We start from the raw sequence: 20,192 nt of genomic DNA on the forward strand, positions 1-20,192 counted from the left end.
CGCCCACACAAAGGAGTGATTGTACCCCCCTCTCCTTCTCTGTTGTGGCTGGAAAGATGAATTAGTGACTCTAAGGGTAAAGGAACCCCCTACCCTTACACCAGAACATCTAGTCTAACTAGTCTAACTAGTTACCAACACTACCTTATAACCACTGTTCCTCTCTCTGCCTCCTCTCCAGACACGGTCCCTCTCTCTGCCTCCTCTTCTCCCTCTCCAGACACTGTCCCTCTCTCTGCCTCCTCTCCTCCCTCTCCAGACACTGTCCCTCTCTCTGCCTCCTCTCCAGACACTGTCCCTCTCTCTGCCTCCTCTCCTCCCTCTCCAGACACTGTCCCTCTCTCTGCCTCCTCTCCTCCCTCTCCAGACACAGTCCCTCTCTCTGCCTCCTCTCCAGACACTGTCCCTCTCTCTGTCTCCTCTCCTCCCTCTCCAGACACTGTCCCTCTCTCTGCCTCCTCTCCAGACACTGTCCCTCTCTCTGCCTCCTCTCCTCCCTCCCCAGACACTGTCCCTCTCTCTGCCTCCTCTCCTCCCTCTCCAGACACTGTCCCTCTCTCTGCCTCCTCTCCTCCCTCTGCAGACATTGTCCCTCTCTCTGCCAACCTCTCCTCCCTCTCCAGACACTGTCCCTCTCTCTGCCTCCTCTCCTCCCTCTCCAGACACTATCCCTCTCTCTGCCTCCTCTCCTCCCTCTCCAGACACTGTCCCTCTCTCTGCCTCCTCTCCTCCCTCTCCAGACACTGTTCCTCTCTCTGCCTCCTCTCCTCCCTCTCCAGACACTGTCCCTCTCTCTGCCTCCTCTCCTCCCTCTCCAGACACTGTTCCTCTCTCTGCCTCCTCTCCTCCCTCTCCAGACACTGTCCCTCTCTCTGCCTCCTCTCCTCCCTCTCCAGACACTGTTCCTTCTGTTTATGTGTGTATATAGCCTACTGTGTGTATCCGTTCTCTGTGAGTGTGTCTATAGCCTACTGTGTGTATCCGTTCTCTGTGAGTATACTGTAAAACTGTGTCAAAACACACTACTACTATCACCACTAACCCCAACGTTACCCTGACGTTTGTACAGTTCCATTGTTGTATCTTCTCTAACTGTTGTTGTTGTTGTTGTTTATTGCACTGGATGAAATCTCATATAGCGAAATTGATTGGGGAAAAAAACAGATTGTTCTGGAATAACAGAAGAGAGGAGGTGTTGCTGTGCACATGTATTGGTTGGTCTGTGTTTGTTATTCTACTGGCTAGCCTTGGTTCTGTTCTGAGCTGTGTTTGTTTTTCTACTGGCTAGCCTTGGTTCTGTTCTGAGCTGTGTTTGTTTTTCTACTGGCTAGCCTTGGTTCTGTTCTGATAAATAAAACACTGTGTTTGTTTTTCTACTGGCTAGCCTTGGTTCTGTTCTGATAAATAAAACACTGTGTTTGTTTTTCTACTGGCTAGCCTTGGTTCTGTTCTGATAAATAAAACACTGTGTTTGTTTTTCTACTGGCTAGCCTTGGTTCTGTTCTGAGCTGTGTTTGTTTTTCTACTGGCTAGCCTTGGTTCTGTTCTGAGCTGTGTTTGTTTTTCTACTGGCTAGCCTTGGTTCTGTTCTGAGCTGTGTTTTTCTACTGGCTAGCCTTGGTTCTGTTCTGATAAATACAACACTGTGTTTGTTTTTCTACTGGCTAGCCTTGGTTCTGTTCTGAGCTGTGTTTGTTTTTCTACTGGCTAGCCTTGGTTCTGTTCTGAGCTGTGTTTTTCTACAGGCTAGCCTTGGTTCTGTTCTGATAAATACAACACTGCAATTCGCTGACCCCACGCCTCACTGTCTCCTTATTGTGTGTTTGTACTGGGTTAGTGTGTGTGTGTGTGTGTGTGTGTGTGTGTGTGTGTGTGTGTGTGTGTGTGTGTGTGTGTGTGTGTGTGTGTGTGTGTGTGTGTGTGTGTGTGTGTGTGTGTGTGTGTGTGTGTGTGTGTGTGTGTGTTTCAAACACGGTCAAATGCTACAGCTTTCAGGTGAGTCACAGAGGTTTGGATATTTTCTTTATTGGTAAAATACATAAGAAGGGCCTCCCGAGTGGGGCAGAGGTCTACAGGTGTCACCACAGACCTGGATTCGATCCCGGGATGTGTCGTAGCCGACCGGGAGAGCCATGAGGCGGTGCACAATTGGCCCAGCGTCGTCCTGTTTCGGGAAGGGTTTGTTCGGCCGGGTTTGTCCTTGTCACATTGCGCTCTAGCGATTCCTTGCCGGGCGGATGCACGCTGACTTCCGGGTTAAGTGAGCACTGTGTCAAGAAGCAGTGCGGCTTGGCCGGGTCATGTTTCGGCTCTCGGGCCTTCGCCTCTCCCGAGTCCGTATGGGAGTTGCAGCGATTGGACAAGACAGTAACTAATATTGGATATTACGAAATTGGGGAGGAACTAACTGACCTTGGATCAGTCTATGGATGCCCGTTTATTCCAAACCTGACAGACTGACCTCAGCATCGACCTTAGCAGAGACACTAGCTAACTGACCTTGGATCAGTCTATGGAAACCTGTTTATTCCAAACCTGACAGGCTGACCTCAGCATCGACCTTAGCAGAGACACTAGCTAACTGACCTTGGATCAGTCTATGGAGGCCTGTTTATTCCAAACCTGACAGGCTGACCTCAGCATCGACCTTAGCAGAGACACTAGCTAACTGACCTTGGATCAGTCTATGGAGGCCTGTTTATTCCAAACCTGACAGGCTGACCTCAGCATCGACCTTAGCAGAGACACTAGCTAACTGACCTTGGATCAGTCTATGGAGGCCTGTTTATTCCAAACCTGACAGGCTGACCTCAGCATCGACCTTAGCAGAGACACTAGCTAACTGACCTTGGATCAGTCTATGGAGGCCTGTTTATTCCAAACCTGACAGGCTGACCTCAGCATCGACCTTAGCAGAGACACTAGCTAACTGACCTTGGATCAGTCTATGGAGGCCTGTTTATTCCAAACCTGACAGGCTGATTACACTGCGAGCGTTGCAAAATACATTTAGAAATCTATATTACTCAATTATTGCAGCCACACTGCTCGCGCGCGCCAACGAGTGTCTGCGTTGCCAAGGGCTTTAATAGAAGTCACTTCTATTTGTGACGCAGATTACGCTGCAAGTCCTGCCTCTCCCATCTCCTCATTGGAGATTTATAGAAGCAGGTACCCACGTGCCATCTCCTCATTGGTTATATCCACGTAGGTGACTGAAAGACCAACGGAGACACAAGCTAATTTATGAAAATTGCCCATTGCAATCTAAAGTCCAGAGGAGAAAAAGCTTGGAAGGAGGAGAGATATTATATACATGGTACATATACTAGTACCGTATATATATATATATATCTATATATTATTATATACAGCTTGGAAGGAGGAGAGATGACTAGAAACTATTTGGTTGACCATTTTACGTGTGGATTAATTTGGTGGAGGACCTTGTGCATTTCAGGTAAAATAACAACTCAATGTTTATATCCCAGGACAAATTAGCTAGCAACAGCAAGCTAGCTTAATGTTAGCTAGCAAGTGCTAACTAACTAGCTAAATTGCCAAAATGTTAATTGCTTTTCGACCTGTCCCCAAATGAATGTAATTGGTTCAGAGTTTGTTTTGATATTTTAACCTGCGTGTCGTGATCGCGTTTGGGTAAAATACATGTATGGACGATGGCGTACGATGGTGCGCGGCCGGTTTGGGTTCCGTGTAACTAACTGACCTTGGATTAGTCTATGTCTAGTCCAAACCTAACTGACCCCAGCATCGACCTCAGCAGAGACACTAGCTAACTGACCTTGGATCAGTCTACGGAGGCCTGTCTAGTCCAAACCTTTTACAGGTCTGTGAGAGCCAGAAATCTTGCTTGTTTGTAGGTGACCAAATACGTATTTTTCATCATAATTTGGAAATAAATTCATAAAAAATTCCTACAATGTGATTTTCTGGATTTTTTTTCTCCTTTTGTCTGTCATAGTTGAAGTGTACCTATGATGAAAATTACAGGCCTCTCTCATCTTTTTAAGTGGGAGAACTTGCACAATTGGTGGCTGACTAAATACTTTTTTGCCCCACTGTAACTAACTGACCCCAGCATCAACCTTAGCAGAGACACTAGCTAACTGGTGTCCTACATTCTGGTCTTTTCCTGCTGATCTGAGTTCATTTTTAGCCGTGGTACATTCAGCTACAGAGATGGAAGAGGGGAGGGGAGAGAGAGAAAGAAACATGGAGAGCGAGAGAGGCAGAGAGAGAGAGAGAAAGAAACATGGAGAGAGAGAGAGAGAGAGAGAGAGAGAGAGAGAGAGAGAGAGAGAGAAAGAAACATGGAGAGAGAGAGAGGCAGAGGGAGAGAGAGAAAGAAACATGGAGAGAGAGAGAGAGAGGCAGAGGGAGAGGGAGAGAGAGAAAGAAACATGGAGAGAGAGAGAGAGAGAGAGAGAAAGAAACATGGAGCGAGAGAGAGAGGGAGGGAGAGAGAGAAAGAAACATGGACAATGGCCTGGTTTAGTCAGTCTGTGGAAACAGCACCTCTGGGACCTGACGGAGGGAGAAACGGAGAGAGATAGAGGGAGAGAGAGGAAGGGAGTGACGGAGTGAGAGGGAGGGAGCTGGAGAAACGGAGAGAGAGAGGGATGGGAGAGAGAGAGAGAGAGAGAGGGAGAGACAGAGAGAGAGGGAGGGAGAGAGAGAGATGGAGGGAGAGAGAGGGGGAGACAGCGAGATAGAGGGAGGGAGAGGGAAGGAGGTAGGGAGAGGGGTTAGAGAGTGAAAAGGGAAGAGAAGAGAGAGGAGGAGAGAATAGGAAAGACAGGAAATGGGAAGGGATAGAGAGTAAAGGGGAGGAGAGAGAAAGAGAGATAGGAAATGGGAAGGGATAGAGAGTAACGGGGAGGAGAGAGAACGTGAGCAAAGATCTAGAGAGAAAAGGAGATAGGAGAAGGGGTCATGTTTCCTATTCACACACTCCCTGCCCAGAGACAAATGGAGCAACTGAAAAAATTAACAACTCACACACACTCACTCACACACACATAGACAGACGCCATATTAGACAGAATACCACCCTCCCTCTCAAACCAACCCCCTGTGGCTCCCTACAAAGCCAGGGAGAGAAGGAAAGAGAGAAAAGAGGAGGGATGGAAAAGAGAGGAGAGTTTAGATGGAAAGAAACTCTTCGTTTATAGTAGAGAGTTTCTAATGGAAAGAAACCCTTCGTTTATAGTAGAGAGTTTCTAATGGAAAGAGAGAAGAAGAGAGAAGAAGAGGAGAACACAGGACTTCTTGTCCTTCCAGACCACTGAGTGTGTTTTTGTTTGTACAAACAATAGTTGCACTGAAACCTCTCCTCATGTAACCCCTATACACACACACACACACACACACACACACACACACACACACACACACACACACACCCCGGGCAACCCAAACCGTGATGACATTGAGTCAACATGGAAAACTGATTGGATGTGAAAAAGTCAGGGAGTCTTTAATTCACCCAACTGGCAACCTAAATACAACGACACGGTGACATTCTGTTGTTGATTTCACCCAACTGGCAACCTAAATACAACGACACAGTGACATTCTGTTGTTGATTTCACCCAACTGGCAACCTAAATACAACGACACTGTGACATTCTGTTGTTGATTTCACCAAACTGGCAACCTAAATACAACGACACAGTGACATTCTGTTGTTGATTTTCACCCAACTGGCAACCTAAATACAACGACACAGTGACATTCTGTTGTTGATTTTCACCCAACTGGCAACCTAAATACAATGACACAGTGACATTCTGTTGTTGATTTTCACCCAACTGGCAACCTAAATACAACGACACAGTGACATTCTGTTGTTGATTTTCACCCAACTGGCAACCTAAATACAACGACACAGTGACATTCTGTTGTTGATTTTCACCCAACTGGCAACCTAAATACAACGACACAGTGACATTCTGTTGTTGATTTCACCCAACTGGCAACCTAAATACAATGACACAGTGACATTCGGTTGTTGATTTCACCCAACTGGCAACCTAAATACAACGACACAGTGACATTCTGTTGTTGATTTCACCCAACTGGCAACCTAAATACAACGACACAGTGACATTCTGTTGTTGATTTCACCCAACTGGCAACCTAAATACAACGACACAGTGACATTCTGTTGTTGATTTCACCCAACTGGCAACCTAAATACAACGACACAGTGCCATTCTGTTGTTGATTTTCACCCAACTGGCAACCTAAATACAACGACACAGTGACATTCTGTTGTTGATTTCACCCAACTGGCAACCTAAATACAACGACACAGTGACATTCTGTTGTTGATTTTCACCCAACTGGCAACCTAAATACAACGACACAGTGACATTCTGTTGTTGATTTTCACCCAACTGGCAACCTAAATACAACGACACAGTGACATTCTGTTGTTGATTTCACCCAACTGGCAACCTAAATACAATGACACAGTGACATTCTGTTGTTGATTTCACCCAACTGGCAACCTAAATACAATGACACAATGACATTCTGTTGTTGATTTTCACCCAACTGGCAACCTAAATACAATGACACAGTGACATTCTGTTGTTGATTTCACCCAACTGGCAACCTAAATACAACGACACAGTGACATTCTGTTGTTGATTTCACCCAACTGGCAACCTAAATACAACGACACAGTGACATTCTGTTGTTGATTTTCACCCAACTGGCAACCTAAATACAACGACATAGTGACATTCTGTTGTTTATTTTCATCCAACTGGCAACCTAAATACAACGACACAGTGACATTCTGTTGTTGATTTCACCCAACTGGCAACCTAAATACAACGACACAGTGACATTCTGTTGTTGATTTCACCCAACTGGCAACCTAAATACAACGACACAGTGACATTCTGTTGTTGATTTTCACCCAACTGGCAACCTAAATACAACGACACAGTGACATTCTGTTGTTGATTTTCACCCAACTGGCAACCTAAATACAACGACACAGTGACATTCTGTTGTTGATTTCACCCAACTGGCAACCTAAATACAACGACACAGTGACATTCTGTTGTTGATTTTCACCCAACTGGCAACCTAAATACAACGACACAGTGACATTCTGTTGTTGATTTCACCCAACTGGCAACCTAAATACAACGACACAGTGACATTTTGTTGTTGATTTCATCCAATGACACAGTGACATTCTGTTGTTGATTTCATCCAATGACACTGTGACATTCTGTTGTTGATTTCATCCAATGACACGGTGACATTCTGTTGTTGATTTCACCCAACTGGCAACCTAAATACAACGACACAGTGACATTTTGTTGTTGATTTCATCCAATGACACGGTGACATTCTGTTGTTGATTTCATCCAATGACACGGTGACATTCTGTTGTTGATTTCATCCAATGACACGGTGACATTCTGTTGTTGATTTCATCCAATGACACGGTGACATTCTGTTGTTGATTTTTTTTGTGTCCAAACTTTTGACTGGTACCGTATATATATATATATATTATTATATACATGGTACATATACCAGTACTGTATGTATATGTCTATATATTATTATATACATGGTATATATACTAGTACTGTATGTATACATCTATATATTATTATATACATGGTACATATACCAGTACTGTATGTATATGTCTATATATTATTATATACATGGTATATATACTAGTACTGTATGTATACATCTATATATTATTATATACATGGTATATATACTAGTACTGTGTATATATATATATATATATATATTATACATGGTATATATACTAGTACTGTACATATATATATATATACAGTGCCTTGCGAAAGTATTCGGCCCCCTTGAACTTTGCGACCTTTTGCCACATTTCAGGCTTCAAACATAAAGATATAAAACTGTATTTTTTTGTGAAGAATCAACAACAAGTGGGACACAATCATGAAGTGGAACGACATTTATTGGATATTTCAAACTTTTTTAACAAATCAAAAACTGAAAAATTGGGCGTGCAAAATTATTCAGCCCCTTTACTTTCAGAGAAGCAAACTCTCTCCAGAAGTTCAGTGAGGATCTCTGAATGATCCAATGTTGACCTAAATGACTAATGATGATAAATACAATCCACCTGTGTGTAATCAAGTCTCCGTATAAATGCACCTGCACTGTGATAGTCTCAGAGGTCCGTCAAAAGCGCAGAGAGCATCATGAAGAACAAGGAACACACCAGGCAGGTCCGAGATACTGTTGTGAAGAAGTTTAAAGCCGGATTTGGATACAAAAAGATTTCCCAAGCTTTAAACATCCCAAGGAGCACTGTGCAAGCGATAATATTGAAATGGAAGGAGTATCAGACCACTGCAAATCTACCAAGACCTGGCCGTCCCTCTAAACTTTCAGCTCATACAAGGAGAAGACTGATCAGAGATGCAGCCAAGAGGCCCATGATCACTCTGGATGAACTGCAGAGATCTACAGCTGAGGTGGGAGACTCTGTCCATAGGACAACAATCAGTCGTATATTGCACAAATCTGGCCTTTATGGAAGAGTGGCAAGAAGAAAGACATTTCTTAAAGATATCCATAAAAAGTGTTGTTTAAAGTTTGCCACAAGCCACCTGGGAGACACACCAAACATGTGGAAGAAGGTGCTCTGGTCAGATGAAACCAAAATTGAACTTTTTGGCAACAATGCAAAACGTTATGTTTGGCGTAAAAGCAACACAGCTCATCACCCTGAACACACCATCCCCACTGTCAAACATGGTGGTGGCAGCATCATGGTTTGGGCCTGCTTTTCTTCAGCAGGGACAGGGAAGATGGTTAAAATTGATGGGAAGATGGATGGAGCCAAATACAGGACCATTCTGGAAGAAAACCTGATGGAGTCTGCAAAAGACCTGAGACTGGGACGGAGATTTGTCTTGCAACAAGACAATGATCCAAAACATAAAGCAAATTCTACAATGGAATGGTTCAAAAATAAACATATCCAGGTGTTAGAATGGCCAAGTCAAAGTCCAGACCTGAATCCAATCGAGAATCTGTGGAAAGATCTGAAAACTGCTGTTCACAAATGCTCTCCATCCAACCTTACTGAGCTCGAGCTGTTTTGCAAGGAGGAATGGGAAAAAAATTCAGTCTCTCGATGTGCAAAACTGATAGAGACATACCCCAAGCGACTTACAGCTGTAATCGCAGCAGAAGGTGGCGATACAAAGTATTAACTTAAGGGGGCTGAATAATTTTGCACGCCCAATTTTTCAGTTTTTGATTTGTTTAAAAAGTTTGAAATATCCAATAAATGTCGTTCCACTTCATGATTGTGTCCCACTTGTTGTTGATTCTTCACAAAAAAATACAGTTTTATATCTTTATGTTTGAAGCCTGAAATGTGGCAAAAGGTCGTAAAGTTCAAGGGGGCCGAATACTTTCGCAAGGCACTGTATATTATTATATACATGGTACATGTGTTGGTGTGTGGACGTGGCTGTGTGTGTGTGTGTGTGTGTGTATGTGTGTGAGTGGACGTGGCTGTGTGTGTGTGTGTGAGTGGATGTGGCTGTGTGTGTGTGTGTGTGTGAGTGTGTGTGTGTGTGTGTGGACGTGGCTGTGTGTGTGTGTGTGTGTGTGTGTGTGTGTGTGTGTGTGTGTGTGTGTGAGTGGACGTGGCTGTGTGTGTGTGTGTGGCTCTGTGTGAGTGAGTGGACGTGGCTGTGTGTGAGTGAGGGGACGTGGCTGTGTGTGTGTGTGTGGCTGTGTGTGTGAGTGGACGTGGCTGTGTGTGTGAGTGGATGTGGCTGTGTGTGAGTGGACGTGGCTGTGTGTGTGTGTGTGTGTGTGTGTGTGTGTGTGTGTGTGTGTGTGTGTGTGTGTGTGTGAGGTCCCATGACTTTGGTTAAGCTGATATTTCCTCGAGGGTCGTTTGATTGGACCTAAAGCTGAACTCTGGTATTTAATAACGAGGGAGATCTCTGGACACTCTCAGATGTTAGTGATGTGGCTGTTGGACTGTTGACTCTGAACTCAAAGATGTCAACTCACTGCACACACACTGAAATGACTACCCAGCATGGAGCAGAGTCTATACACACACTGATAACACACACACACTGCAAACACACACCGATAACACACACACACTGCAAACACACATTACTACCCAGCATGGAGTAGAGTCTATACACACACTGAAATTACTACCCAGCATGGAGTAGAGTCTATACACACACTGAAATTACTACCCAGCATGGAGCAGAGTCTATACACACACTGAAATTACTACCCAGCATGGAGTAGAGTCTATACACACACTGATAACACACACACACTGCAAACACACATTACTACCCAGCATGGAGTAGAGTCTATATACACACTGATAACACATACACACACTGATAACACACACCGATAACACACACACACTGCAAACACATTCAACCTACATACAAACACACCCAGTATTCATCATTGTCCCTAGTAGTGGGTCGGTTGGTTCCTATGTCAGACCGTTTTATCTGACATGACACTAAAATCACACACCAGGATAACAAATAAATCCCCCCCACAGTGTTGATTCTATGTCAGAAGTTTCTATCACTTCAGAAGGGCCTAGTGGTTAGAGCGTTGGACTAGTGGTTAGAGCGTTGGACTAGTGGTTAGAGCGTTGGCCTAGTGGTTAGAGCGTTGGCCTAGTGGTTAGAGCGTTGGCCTAGTGGTTAGAGCGTTGGACTAGTGGTTAGAGCGTTGGCCTAGTGGTTAGAGCGTTGGCCTAGTGGTTAGAGCGTTGACCTAGTGGTTAGAGCGTTGGCCTAGTGGTTAGAGCGTTGGACTAGTGGTTAGAGCGTTGGCCTAGTGGTTAGAGCGTTGGCCTGGTGGTTAGAGCGTTGGCCTAGTGGTTAGAGTGTTGGCCTAGTGGTTGGAGCGTTGGACTAGTGGTTAGAGCGTTGGCCTAGTGGTTAGAGCGTTGGACTAGTGGTTAGAGCGTTGGCCTAGTGGTTAGAGCGTTGGCCTAGTGGTTAGAGCGTTGGCCTAGTGGTTAGAGCGTTGGCCTAGTGGTTAGAGCGTTGGCCTAGTGGTTAGAGCGTTGGACTAGTGGTTAGAGCGTTGGCCTAGTGGTTAGAGCGTTGGCCTAGTGGTTAGAGCGTTGACCTAGTGGTTAGAGCGTTGGCCTGGTGGTTAGAGCGTTGGCCTAGTGGTTAGAGCGTTGGCCTAGTGGTTGGAGCGTTGGACTAGTGGTTAGAGCGTTGGCCTAGTGGTTAGAGCGTTGGACTAGTGGTTAGAGCGTTGGCCTAGTGGTTAGAGCGTTGGCCTAGTGGTTAGAGCGTTGGCCTAGTGGTTAGAGCGTTGGCCTAGTGGTTAGAGCGTTGGACTAGTGGTTAGAGCGTTGGACTAGTGGTTAGAGCGTTGGCCTAGTGGTTAGAGCGTTGGACTAGTGGTTAGAGCGTTGGACTAGTGGTTAGAGCGTTGGCCTAGTGGTTAGAGCGTTGGCCTGGTGGTTAGAGCGTTGGCCTGGTGGTTAGAGCGTTGGCCTGGTGGTTAGAGCGTTGGCCTAGTGGTTAGAGCGTTGGACTAGTGGTTAGAGCGTTGGCCTAGTGGTTAGAGCGTTGACCTAGTGGTTAGAGGGTTGGCCTAGTGGTTAGAGCGTTGGCCTAGTGGTTAGAGCGTTGGACTAGTGGTTATAGCGTTGGACTAGTGGTTAGAGCGTTGGCTTAGTGGTTAGAGGGTTGGCCTACTGGTTAGAGCGTTGGCCTAGTGGTCACAGCGTTGGCCTAGTGGTTAGAGGGTTGGCCTAGTGGTTAGAGCGTTGGCCTAGTGGTTCGAGCGTTGGCCTAGTGGTTAGAGCGTTGGCCTAGTGGTTAGAGCGTTGGCCTAGTGGTTAGAGCGTTGGACTAGTGGTTAGAGCGTTGGACTAGTGGTTAGAGCGTTGGCCTAGTGGTTAGAGCGTTGGCCTGGTGGTTAGAGCGTTGGCCTGGTGGTTAGAGAGTTGGCCTGGTGGTTAGAGCGTTGGCCTAGTGGTTAGAGCGTTGGACTAGTGGTTAGAGCGTTGGCCTAGTGGTTAGAGCGTTGGCCTAGTGGTTAGAGCGTTGGCCTAGTGGTTAGAGCGTTGGACTAGTGGTTAGAGCGTTGGCCTAGTGGTTAGAGCGTTGGACTAGTGGTTAGAGCGTTGGACTAGTGGTTAGAGCGTTGGCCTAGTGGTTAGAGCGTTGGCCTGGTGGTTAGAGCGTTGGTCTGGTGGTTAGAGCGTTGGCCTGGTGGTTAGAGCGTTGGCCTAGTGGTTAGAGCGTTGGACTAGTGGTTAGAGCGTTGGCCTAGTGGTTAGAGCGTTGACCTAGTGGTTAGAGGGTTGGCCTAGTGGTTAGAGCGTTGGCCTAGTGGTTAGAGCGTTGGACTAGTGGTTAGAGCGTTGGACTAGTGGTTAGAGCGTTGGCTTAGTGGTTAGAGGGTTGGCCTACTGGTTAGAGCGTTGGCCTAGTGGTCACAGCGTTGGCCTAGTGGTTAGAGGGTTGGCCTAGTGGTTAGAGCGTTGGCCTAGTGGTTCGAGCGTTGGCCTAGTGGTTAGAGCGTTGGCCTAGTGGTTAGAGCGTTGGCCTAGTGGTTAGAGCGTTGGACTAGTGGTTAGAGCGTTGGACTAGTGGTTAGAGCGTTGGCCTAGTGGTTAGAGCGTTGGCCTGGTGGTTAGAGCGTTGGCCTGGTGGTTAGAGCGTTGGCCTGGTGGTTAGAGCGTTGGCCTAGTGGTTAGAGCGTTGGACTAGTGGTTAGAGCGTTGGCCTAGTGGTTAGAGCGTTGACCTAGTGGTTAGAGGGTTGGCCTAGTGGTTAGAGCGTTGGCCTAGTGGTTAGAGCGTTGAACTAGTGGTTAGAGCGTTGGACTAGTGGTTAGAGCGTTGGCTTAGTGGTTAGAGGGTTGGCCTACTGGTTAGAGTGTTGGCCTAGTGGTCACAGCGTTGGCCTAGTGGTTAGAGGGTTGGCCTAGTGGTTAGAGCGTTGGCCTAGTGGTTCGAGCGTTGGCCTAGTGGTTAGAGCATTGGCCTAGTGGTTAGAGCGTTTGCCTACTGGTTAGAGTGTTTGCCTACTGGTTAGATCGTTGGCCTAGTGGTTAGAGCGTTGGACTAGTGGTTAGAGCATTGGACTAGTGGTTAGAGCATTGGCCTAGTGGTTAGAGCGTTGGACTAGTGGTTAGAGCATTGGACTAGTGGTTAGAGCATTGGCCTAGTGGTTAGAGCGTTGGACTAGTGGTTAGAGCATTGGCCTACTGGTTAGAGCGTTGGCCTAGTGGTTAGAGCGTTGGACTAGTGGTTAGAGCGTTGGCCTAGTGGTTAGAGCGTTTGCCTACTGGTTAGAGCGTTGGCCTAGTGGTTAGAGCGTTGGACTAGTGTTCCCCTCCTCCCTCTCCCCTGGGTCCCTCCAGCTTTCAGAAGTGAGGGAGGCAGGAGGAGTAACAGGAGTGTCTTGTGTACAGCCCCCCCCCCCCCCCCCTCTGATGGTCCTGAGGTACTGAACCTTTCTATTAGATTCTTTATTTAACTAGAAAAGTCAGTTAAGAACAAATTCTTATATACAATGATGGTCCCCGTACCCCCTACCCCCCCTACCCCGACGTACCCCCTACCCCTACCCCCCCTACCCCGACACCGGCCAAACCCAGACCACGCTGGGCAAATTGTGGGCCGCCCTATGGGACTCCCAATCACGGCAGGATGATTCACACCAGGGACTATAGTAACGCCTCTTGCACTGAGATGCCTCAGACCGGTGCTCCACTCAGCCTGGGGAGGGTGACTTCCAGGGTGGAGTAAGGCAGGGTGGTGTAGGGCAGAGTGGTGTAGGGCAGGGTGGTGTAGGGCAGAGTGGTTTAGGGCAGGGTGGTGTAGGATAGAGTGGTGTAGGGCAGGGTCGTGTAGGGCAGGGTGGTGTAGGGTAGGGTGGTGTAAGGCAGGGTGGTGTAGGGCAGAGTGGGTGGTGTAGGGCAGGGTGGTGTAGGGCAGGGTGGTGTCACTAAACCCATCGGCAAAATGAGACAATTCCCCGTTGTTTTAACAACACATGAACCTCATTAACAGTTACACATTTCATTTGGGGACGTATTTCATACGTTACATGTTACATGTCAACCAGACACAAACAAATACAGGTGTCTTTTCAATTAGACACGCCTCTCTGTTCTTCAGTGGGAAATCGCACTGCATTATGGGACAGTCCTTTCTCTGAAGCCCGGCAGCCCCTCTCTCCGAGTCCGTTTGCTGACTCGGTCAAAGTGTCTTTCGGACTCTAATTAACCCTTAACCCCTCCCTCAGTCTAATTAACCCGTAACCCCTCCCTCAGTCTAATTAACCCTTAACCCCTCCCTCAGTCTAATTAACCCTTAACCCCTCCCTCAGTCTAATTAACCCTTAACCCCTCCCTCAGTCTAATTAACCCCTACCTTCCCCTCCCTCAGTCTAATTAACCCCTACCTTCTCCTCCCTCAGTCTAATTAACCATTAACCCCCTCCTCCCTCACTCTAATTAACCCTTAACCCCTCCCTCAGTCTAATTAACCCTTAACCCCTCCCTCAGTCTAATTAACCCTTAACCCCTCCCTCAGTCTAATTAACCCCTACCTTCTCCTCCCTCAGTCTAATTAACCCTCTCCATCACTTCCCCTCCCTCGGCTTGGGGACACTTGTGGCATATGTTAGGAAGGGAACGTGTGAACGTGCAAATGGAGGGGCACGGGGAGGGGTGATTTGGGACTAAGGCTTAGAGGACTTCATCGGTGTGCACTTGATCCGATTCTCTACTCTCTACTCTGTAAGTGTACATTTTTCACTACCCATCATGCATTTCAAAGTATAGGATTGTTGGTTTTAGCCCTGAATGCTGATTGGCTGACAGCCGTGGTATATCAGACCTCATGACTGGAGGGAGTTTCCACCAATACAATCCATCCCCTTTAGATCCCTGAGGGGGCGGAGTCCAACCGGGAGAAGGGGAGGGAATCACAATGTAGCTACTCACTCTCTCCTCTTTCTCTCCTCACTCTCCCCACTCTCTCCTCTCTCTCTCCTCCCTCTCCTCTCTCTCCCCTCTCTCTCTCCTCACTCTCCTCTCTCTCCTCCCTCTCTCCTCACTCTCTCCTCCCTCTCTCTCCTCTCTCTCCTCACTCTCCTCCCTCTCTCCTCTTTCTCTCCTCCCTCTCCTCCCTCTCTCCTCACTCTCTCCTCTCTCTCTCCCCACTCTCTCCTCCCTCTCTCTCCTCTCTCTCTCCTCTCTCTCCTCACTCTCTCTCCTCTCTCTCTCCTCCCTCTCTCCTCTCTCTCTCTTTCTCTCCTCTCCCTCTCCTCCCTCTCTCTCCTCTCTCTCTCTCTCCTCACTCTCCTCCCTCTCTCTCCTCACTCTCCTCTCTCTCCTCTCTCTACTTACTCTCTCCTCCCTCTCTCCTCCCTCTCTCTCTCCACTCTCTCTTCCCTCTCTCTCTCCTCCCTCTCTCTCTCTCCTCACTCTCCTCCCTCTCTCTCCTCTTTCTCTCCTCACTCTCTCTCCTCACTCTCTCCTCTTTCTCTCCTCACTCTCTCTCCTCCCTCTCTCTCCTCTCTCTCCTCACTCTCTCTCCTCACTCTCTCTCCTCTCTCTCTCCTCCCTCTCTCTCCTCTCTCTCTCTTTCTCTCCTCTCCCTCTCCTCCCTCTCTCTCTCTCCTCACTCTCCTCCCTCTCTCTCCTCACTCTCCTCTCTCTCCTTACTCTCTCCTCCCTCTCTCCTCCCTCTCTCTCTCCACTCTCTCTCTCCTCACTCTCTCTCCTCCCTCTCTCACTCTCCTCCCTCTCTCTCCTCTTTCTCTCCTCTTTCTCTCCTCACTCTCTCCTCTCTCTCTCCTCTCTCCTCACTCTCTCTCCTCCCTCTCTCTCTTTCTCTCCTCTCCCTCTCCTCCCTCTCTCTCTCTCCTCTCTCTCACTCTCCTCCCTCTCTCTCCTCTCTCTCCTCCCTCTCTCTCTTCCCTCTCTCTCTCTCCTCACTCTCTCTCCTCACTCTCCTCCCTCTCTCTCCTCACTCTCTCTCCTCACTCTCTCCTCTTTCTCTCCTCACTCTCTCTCCTCTCTCTCTCCTCTCTCTCTCTCCTCTCTCTCTCCTCCCTCTCTCTCCTCTCTCTTTCTCTCCTCTCCCTCTCCTCCCTCTCTCTCTCTCTCTCCTCACTCTCCTCTCTCTCCTCTCTCTCCTCCCTCTCTCTCTCCACTCTCTCTTCCCTCTCTCTCTCTCTCTCCTCACTCTCTCTCCTCCCTCTCTCTCTCTCCTCCCTCTCTCTCCTCTTTCTCTCCTCACTCTCTCTCCTCACTCTCTCTCCTCCCTCTCTCTCCTCACTCTCCTCCCTCTCTCCCTCTCTCTCTCTCATCACTCTCTCCTCCCTATCTCCTCTCTCTCCTCTCTCTCTCCTCTCTCTCTCTCCTCTCTCTCTCCTCACTCTCCTCCCTCTCTCTCCTCACTCTCTCCTCTTTCTCTCCTCACTCTCCTCTCTCTCCTCACTCTCTCTCCTCCCTCTCTCTCCTCACTCTCTCTCCTCCCTCTCTCTCCTCCCTCTCTCCTCACTCTCTCCTCCCTCTCTCCTCCCTCTCTCTCCTCCCTCTCTCTCCTGTTTCTCTCCTCCCTCTCTCTCTCCTCTCTCCTCCCTCTCTCCTCCCTCTCCTCTTTCTCTCCTCACTCTCCTCCCTCTCTCTCCTCCCTCTCTCTCCCTCCTCCCTCTCTCTCCTCCCTCTCTCTCCTGTTTCTCTCCTCCCTCTCTCCTCACTCTCTCTCCTCACTCTCTCCTCATTCTCTCTCCTCTCTCTCTCCTCATTCACTCTCAACATACCAAGTCAGGAAAACCAGTGGTTTGAAATATCAAAACAGTATCTTTATTTATTTTCCTGGTAGGTGGATGATCAACAGTTATGTCCCAATGGAACTCTAACTACAGTATTCACTAGTCAACATACAGAGGAGAAACAACCATCACAAATCGGTTCGGTCAGTAACAGTCTACTATAACCTCGTCAGTGTGTGAGGTGTCTGTAGAGTTCAGGACGTGTGTCGGTCAGTAACAGTCTACTATAACCTCGTCAGTGTGTGAGGTGTCTGTAGCGTTCAGGATGTCCTCCAGTAGAGAGAGGGGTGAGTTCTGGACATGGTCACTACTCTGTGATAACACACTCTGCCTCTCCTCTAGACCCAACGACCACAGCACCTCACACACCCTCGCGCTACCCTCACACACACTCTTCCCTGTCGACCTATCGCGGGCTTCGGAGCCAGCCCCGTCTGTCCTTTCAGAATCTCTGTTCTTGTTCGGCCTATCACAACCTACTTCCCTGGACTCTTTAACCCAATCAGATCCTCTCTTCTCCTGTAACTTCCTCGTGACCTCCCGCTCCCAAACCTGACCCCTCAGATCAAAAGTCACCGTGGCAACTGTTGCGTCGTCAGTTGTCATAGCACCTTTCCCTAGCGACCGGGACGGACACACCGCGTCTCGTAGTCGTAGCAACAGACTACAGGCTTTTAAAGCTACAGGTCTGTCGCAATCAAACAGGCCGTTGAGCAACGCTGTTGCAACGCCGAGCTCCACCAACCGAGACAGACCCCACACTACAGATGTAGTTGGGTGTGTGTGTGTGGGGGACGTGTGTGTGTCAGTTGGGTGTGTGTGTGTGGGGTGTGTGTGTGTGGGGGGTGTGTGTGTGTCAGTTGGGGTGTGTGTTAGAAGGGGTGAGGGCTGGCTTGGCGTCACAGCGTAGGGGTGTGTGAGGTCAGTGTGTGTTAGTAGGTTTGTCCCTCCAGAGCCACCATAAGGGGGAGGAGCTGACCCCAGCTCTGACTCCTGGTGACCTGGAAGTGTTTCCTCCATCAGGAGCTCAACCAGCTCCAGGGTGTGAACTTTGACCTCCCAGTCCAGATCAGTGCTGCCCAGCGATAGGACAGAACACAGCGAGGAGGAGGAGGAAGATGATGGGTGTGTCTTTAGCCAGCTGATGAAGAACTGGACAACAGCACGTCTGGGGAAGCCCTCTGAATCCTGAGACAGGATGTCTAGTAACTGACCCAGGGTCTGCTCCTGGAGAGAACACACACAGTAACAGGACGACAGTTTTTGTGAACATTATTTACCCCATAATGACATCACAATACCCTATAATGACATCACAATACCCCATAATGACATCACAATACCCCATAATGACAAAGTGAAAACGTGTTTTTTTTTTTATTTCTTTGCAAATTCTTTGAAAATGAAATACAGAAATATCTCATTTACATAAGTATTCACACCAGCGAGTCAATACATGTTCGAATCATCTTTGGTAGTGATTACAGCTGTGAGTTTTTCTGGGTAAGTCTCTAATAGCTTTCCACACCTGGATTGTACAATATTTGCCCATTATTCTCTTCAGAATTCTTCAAGCTCTGTCAAATTGGTTGTTGATCATTGCTAGACAACCATTTTCAGGTCTTGAAATAGATTTTCAAGCAGATTTAAGTCAAATCTATCTAAGCCACTGTCTTCTTGGTAAACAACTCCAGTGTAGATTTGGCCTTGTGTTTTAGGTTACTGTCCTGTTGAAAGGTGAATTCATCTCCCAGTGTCTGGTAGAAAGCAGACTGAACCAGGTTTTCCTCTGGGATTCTGCCTGTGCTTAGCTCCATTCAATTCATGTTTTATCCTGAAAAACTCCCAAGTCCTTAATGATTACAAGCAATACCCATAACATGATGCAGCCACCATTAATGCTTGAAAATATGGAGAGTGGTACTCAGTAATGTGTTGAACTGGATTTGCCCCAAACGTAACACTTTGTATTCAGGACAAAAAGGGACTTGCTTTGCCACGTTTTTTCCAATATTACTTTAGTGCCTTGTTGCAAACAGGATGTTATGGAATATATTTATATATATTCTGTAACAGACTTCCTTCTTTTCACTCTGTCTGATAAGTTACTATTGTGACGTAACTACAACGATGTTGATCCATCCTCAGTTTTCTCCCATCACATGCAACTTATTAAAACATATTTTGACTCCTGAACTTATTTAGGCTTGTCATAACAAAATGGCATTTCATTTCTTATTTAACCTTTATTTAACTAGGCAATATCTGACAGTACACAGTATATCTGACAGTACACAGTATATCTGACAGTACACAGTATATCTGACAGTACACAGTATATCTGACAGTACACAGTATATCTGACAGTACACAGTATATCTGACAGTACACATATCTGACAGAACACAGTATATCTGACAGTACACAGTATATCTGACAGTACACAGTATATCTGACAGTACACAGTATATCTGTCAGTACACAGTATATCTAACCTAGGATTGGACAGTCCTCTCTGAAGGCTCAGTACACAGTATATCTGACCTAGGATTGGACAGTCCTCTCTGAAGGCTCAGTACGCAGTATATCTGACAGTACGCAGTTTATCTGTCAGTACACAGTATATCTGACCTAGGATTGGACAGTCCTCTCTGAAGGCTCAGTACACAGTATATCTGACCTAGGATTGGACAGTCCTCTCTGAAGGCTCAGTACACAGTATATCTGACCTAGGATTGGACAGTCCTCTCTGAAGGCTCAGTACACAGTATATCTGACCTAGGATTGGACAGTCCTCTCTGAAGGCTGAGTACACAGTATATCTGACCTAGGATTGGACAGTCCTCTCTGAAGGCTCAGTACACAGTATATCTGACCTAGGATTGGACAATCCTCTCTGAAGGCTCAGTACGCAGTATATCTGACAGTACGCAGTTTATCTGTCAGTACACAGTATATCTGACCTAGGATTGGACAGTCCTCTCTGAAAGCTCAGTACACAGTATATCTGACCTAGGATTGGACAGTCCTCTCTGAAAGCTCAGTACACAGTATATCTGACCTAGGATTGGACAGTCCTCTCTGAAGGCTCAGTACACAGTATATCTGACCTAGGATTGGACAGTCCTCTCTGAAGGCTCAGTACACAGTATATCTGACCTAGGATTGGACAGTCCTCTCTGAAGGCTCAGTACGCAGTATATCTGACAGTACGCAGTTTATCTGTCAGTACACAGTATATCTGACCTAGGATTGGACAGTCCTCTCTGAAGGCTCAGTACACAGTATATCTGACCTAGGATTGGACAG

General features: G+C 47.3%; 1 protein-coding gene across 2 annotated transcripts in view; it reads right to left on the reverse strand.

Moving 5' to 3' along the window:
• Positions 1-16,926: 16,926 nt before the first annotated feature.
• The window catches only part of LOC110495004 (BRCA1-associated ATM activator 1), a 23,975-nt gene continuing 20,709 nt past the window's right edge, over positions 16,927-20,192 (reverse strand). For both annotated transcript variants that reach the window (XM_036973892.1, XM_036973891.1), the window contains exon 13: positions 16,927-18,110. In XM_036973892.1, coding sequence (XP_036829787.1) covers positions 17,094-18,110 — 1,017 coding nt within the window. In that variant the 3' untranslated portion in view covers positions 16,927-17,093. The remainder of the gene's footprint in view (positions 18,111-20,192) is intronic.

The sequence above is a fragment of the Oncorhynchus mykiss genome, unplaced genomic scaffold, assembly GCF_013265735.2.
Source record: "Oncorhynchus mykiss isolate Arlee unplaced genomic scaffold, USDA_OmykA_1.1 un_scaffold_351, whole genome shotgun sequence".
NCBI classification, from domain to species: Eukaryota; Metazoa; Chordata; class Actinopteri; order Salmoniformes; family Salmonidae; genus Oncorhynchus; species Oncorhynchus mykiss.